The 4,635-nt window shown below is 42.0% G+C and overlaps 1 protein-coding gene across 2 annotated transcripts; it reads left to right on the forward strand.

The window, feature by feature from the left end:
* LOC106567884 (zinc finger protein 3) lies at positions 1–4,054 on the forward strand. Of its 2 annotated transcripts, none has more exons than XM_014137738.2 (3): positions 1–978; positions 1,093–1,452; positions 3,097–4,054. In XM_014137738.2, the coding sequence occupies exons 1-3, from the start codon at positions 396–398 to the stop codon at positions 3,675–3,677; spliced, it is 1,524 nt and encodes a 507-aa protein (XP_013993213.1). In that variant the 5' UTR covers positions 1–395; the 3' UTR covers positions 3,678–4,054. The 2 variants fall into 2 exon arrangements, with proteins under 2 accessions (XP_013993213.1, XP_013993214.1); XM_014137739.2 differs by having other exon boundaries at positions 1–151.
* The last annotated feature ends 581 nt before the right edge of the window (positions 4,055–4,635 follow it).

Raw genomic sequence — 4,635 nt, forward strand, 5'->3', positions numbered from 1 at the left:
CAGCAAACAGGAAGAAGAAACTTCCGTTATTAGTCGATGAAAGATGCTAACTGGAAAGCATGCAACAATTCTTTAAATGCCACTTGAAATTATAGTTTTCAGTTATTTTGTGACTAAGTGTTAGCTACAGACTAAATTATTTACTTGCTAGGTAAGTGAACTAAACAAGCAGAGGGACAGCGTTCAGTCAGAGGCAAGGGGGGGAGTTAGTAGCTTTCACCAAACAAACGTGAGCACACTTCCAGATGCACTCAGCCAGCTGTTTAACATACAGAACAAGCTAAAATACTTAGCTACTAGCTAGCTTGTTTGCCTTGTTTGAAAACATCTCTGGACTTCAGTATTATTAATAACTCATGACTTGAGGTCAGAATTTGTTCGACGGTAACACGAAAATGTCGGCAAACGTGAGTCCTCCAAACACGGCGTTGGTAGCGGAATTATCATTTTCGTTTCAGGATGAATTGACTGCTACTATTCAAAATGCATTAGGAGTAGCAGTGGAGGTAGCGGTGGTTGAGGTTACAAAACTAGTCGGCCAAGTGTTGAGGGACGTGCGGGATCAAATGCACGAGACGCTGCGGGACAATAAGTCCCTAAAGTTTCGCTTGCAAGCAGCCGAACTTGAATTATGTGCAGCGCGAGGAGAGGAACGTCAAGTGGAATCAATAATAGGGGACAAAGCCAGTACCAATAGTAGAATTCAACAGGTTCATCAGCAGCTGAATTCTCTAAACGTCTCACAAAATACAATCAAATCAGGAAGAGAAGGAGAGCATAGAGTTCATGAATCCAATCAGTCTCTTCATACAACAAATGTTGAGGATGGGTATCGAGGATTTGAATCAGAAGTTGCTGATAACCCTGCATATCTTAACGAATCGTTTTGTGAGATCCGTGAGGATGGTCGTATCTGCACTCAAGATATTAAACCAGATTTATTGGGCAACTCGACTTTAAGACAAGGAGATGCAGCTGGTTAGTTGGACTGTCATTCACTACTGTTGGAACTATTCACATTTTAAATGTTCTGTAATGTATTGTTTCCACAAAGCTATGCTGCATGTTCTCCTTATCAATATTTCGTTACAGGGACTAAAGAGATTCTCTCAAACATGTACTCAAACAACCATGAAGATGCTGAACATTTTAATCGAGCATGCACAGAGACAACCGCAGGACATGACACATCAACAGTTGACAGCCATCCCTTCCCTGAAGTTACCACGAAGAATGCAGAGGTGAAGTGTCTGGTTGAAGTGAAGGTGGAGTCTGCAGACCTGGGATGCAGTAGGAACTCTGGTCCCCACACCGAAGGAGGAGAAGAGGACTACTGTCCAGACAGTCTCTCCTTGGCTCAAACTAGGCTGCTGGAGGATTGGAGGCCAGAGGCACTGCAGCTCCCTCACAGGGATCCAGACTCATTCACCCCCTCCACTAGCCACTCTCTATGTAAGTCCCTCACTACAGACTGGTTTCCACACACAAATTAAGCCTAGTCCTGGACAAAAAAAAGCTATTTCAATAGAGAATGTTTAGTCCCGGAATAGCCTTAACCTCAAGGGGAGGTAACACTATTCAACAGCCAGTGACAAATCAGAGCGCCAAATTTAAAACCACTAAATGTCATAATTCAAAGTTCTCAAAGATAGGACTATTTTACACCATTTTATAGATACACTTCTCCTGAATCGAACCACGTTGTCCTTTTTCCAAAAGGCTTTACAGCGAAAGCAAAACATTAGATTATGTTAGGAGAGTACATAGACACAAATAATCACACAGCCATTTTCCAAGCAAGCATATATGTCACATAAACCCAAACCACAGCTAAATGCAGCACTAACCTTTGATCTTCATCAGATGACACTCATAGGACATTATGTTATATAATACATGCATGTTTTGTTCAATCAAGTTCATATTTATATCAAAAACCAGCTTTTTACATTAGCATGTGATGTTCAGAACTAGCATACCCACCGAAAAAACATCCGGTGAATTTACTAAATTACTCACGATAAACATTCACAAAATACACAACAATTATTTTAAGAATTATAGATACAGAACTCCTTTATACAATCGCTATGTCCGATTTTAAAATAGCTTTTCGGCGAAAGCACATTTTGCAATATTCTGAGTACATAGCTCGGCCATCACGGCTAGCTAATTTGACATCCGCCAACTTCGGGGTCACCTAAACTCAGAATTACTATTAGAAAAATTGGATTACCTTTGCTGTTCTTCGTCAGAATGCACTCCCAGGACTTCTACTTCAACAACAAATGTTGTTTTGGTTCCAAATAATCCATAGTTATATCCAAATACCGCCGTTTTGTTCATGCGTTCAGGTAACTATCCAAACGGTGACGCGCGAGCGCATTTCGTGACAAAAAATTATAAATATTCCATTACCGTACTTCGAAGCATGTCAAACGCTGTTTAAAATCAATTTTTATGCTACTTTTCTCGTAAAAATAGCAATAATATTCCAACCGGGCAACATTGTATTCATTCAAAGGCTGAAAGAAAAAAATGGAGAAGTCTCATGAATGCGCATCTCAGTCTCACTGTCCCCAGGCTGACCACTCACAAACAGAGCTGCTGTACTTTGCCCAGAGACAGCAGACACCCCATTCCACTTTCTGGCGGCTTTAGAGAGCCAATGGAAGCCTTAGAAAGTGTTACGTTACAGCACAGATGCTGTATTTTCGATAGAGATGCAACAGAAGGACAACAAATTGTCAGACAGGGCACTTCCTGTATGTAATCTTCTCAGGCTTTGGCCTGCCATATGAGTTCTGTTATACTCACAGACACCATTCAAACAGTTTTAGAAACTTTAGAGTGTTTTCTATCCAAATCGACTAATTATGTGCATATTCTAGTTTCTGGGCAGGAGTAGTAACCAGATTAAATCGGGTACGTTTTTTTATCCGGACGTGAAAATACTGCCCCCTATACCACAACAGGTTAAGTTGTGTCCGGGAAACCGGCCCAAAGAGTTCTGTAGTAACTGGATTTGATCTCATGTTAGGTGACAATGATAGTTTTTCAAGTGGTTAATCCATTTTCTCTAATTTGGCTTTGTAGCGGACTCCCCGATCTTCAACCCAGACATTCCAGACTTGGACATCCTATCGTCTTCTTCAGCCACAGGTCTCCATGCAGGCTTTGGTAAGCAGCAGCAGTACCCACCCAGAGAGACTGCTGGGGCTTCCACCTCTCATTCACACCAGATGTACAGCCCTCAGATAGATGAAGGGAACAACATGGCTGCAGCACAGCACATCTGCAAGATCTGTGGAGAGAAGTTCCATCTGTCTGAGGAGCTGCGGCGACATCGTAGTCTTATTCACCCAAAGGATATGAACAAGCTCCCCAAGCGCAACCTCTACCCCCCTGGGCGGAGCCCGTACCACTGCTCCCTGTGTGGTCGAGACTTCAACCGCATGGAGCACCTGAAGATCCATCAGCGTATTCATACTGGAGAGAGGCCTTATGCCTGCACAGTGTGCAACGCACGCTTCCGTCACTCTTGGGCTCTCACAAGACACTTCCGCATTCACACAGGAGAGAAGCCCTACACCTGCAGCCAGTGTGGGAAAACTTTCCGAAACTGTGGGGGGCTGCGATTTCACCAGCGCACTCACTCAATGGGAGGGGTCGACTGATAAGATCTTCATGAAAGACTAATGGAAGGAAAAACAGGAAGGAAGGAAAGCACTGGGGATATGCAGAGAGACTGGTAAAAAATTATGGTATTAGCTTATTGTACGTGTTAAAAGAAATTTAGCCTGTGTCTTACCAGAAGGAACAAAAATCATTCAAATTGGGGGCAGAACTTTGAGTGCAGCACAGTTGATGTGGTTCATACAAGGTGAGGTGCATCATTGATGATGTATAGACAAATGTACGGCTTGAAATATCCTGGTAAATATGACAATCTGTTCCCATACACATTTACTCAGCTGGTGTTTTGTACGATGGCTTGCTTATTTTACTGTGTTGCCAACTGACATGTTTCTGTATTAAAACCCCACAAAACAAATACATCCTTTGTCTTTCTCTTGCTGAATGTATTCTGTCATATATCAATCACATTTGCAATACAGAAACATGATCTTCAAACATGTTGTTCCTATGATTCTAGTGTCATGTACAACAGCATTTGCTAATAACAGCTATATAATAACGGGGTCAAGTCAAAAAAGGAGCATTACTGCCACCTACTGTACTGATCTGGGAGTTCCTCAATGATTGAAATCCATTTTTATTTGTCACATGCACCTAATTCAACTTGTAGACCATACCGTGAAATGCTTACTTTACAAGCCCTTAACCAACAATTCAGTTCAAGAAATAGCGTTAAGAAAATATTTACTAAATAAACTAGAGAAAAGTAACACAAAATCACGAGGCTATATTTTTATTTATTTAACCTTTATTTAACTAGGCGGGTCCAGTTAAGAACAAATTCTTATTTACAATGACGGCCTATCACAACCAAACCCTAACACGGACGACGCTGGGTCAATTGTGCGCTGCCCTATGGGACTCCCAAACATGGCCAGTTTTGATACAGCCTGGAATCCAACCAGGGTCTGTAGTGACGCCTCTAGCACTGAGATG

This window comes from Salmo salar, chromosome ssa13 (genome assembly GCF_905237065.1).
Source record: "Salmo salar chromosome ssa13, Ssal_v3.1, whole genome shotgun sequence".
Taxonomy (NCBI): Eukaryota; Metazoa; Chordata; class Actinopteri; order Salmoniformes; family Salmonidae; genus Salmo; species Salmo salar.

Coding starts and splice junctions, on each gene's coding strand:
- LOC106567884 (XM_014137738.2), top strand. CDS start 396: ATGTCGGCAAACGTGAGTCCTCCAAACACGGCGTTGGTAGCGGAATTA. Junction 979..1,092: donor AAGACAAGGAGATGCAGCTG/GTTAGTTGGACT, acceptor ATTTCGTTACAG/GGACTAAAGAGATTCTCTCA. Junction 1,453..3,096: donor CTCCACTAGCCACTCTCTAT/GTAAGTCCCTCA, acceptor TTGGCTTTGTAG/CGGACTCCCCGATCTTCAAC.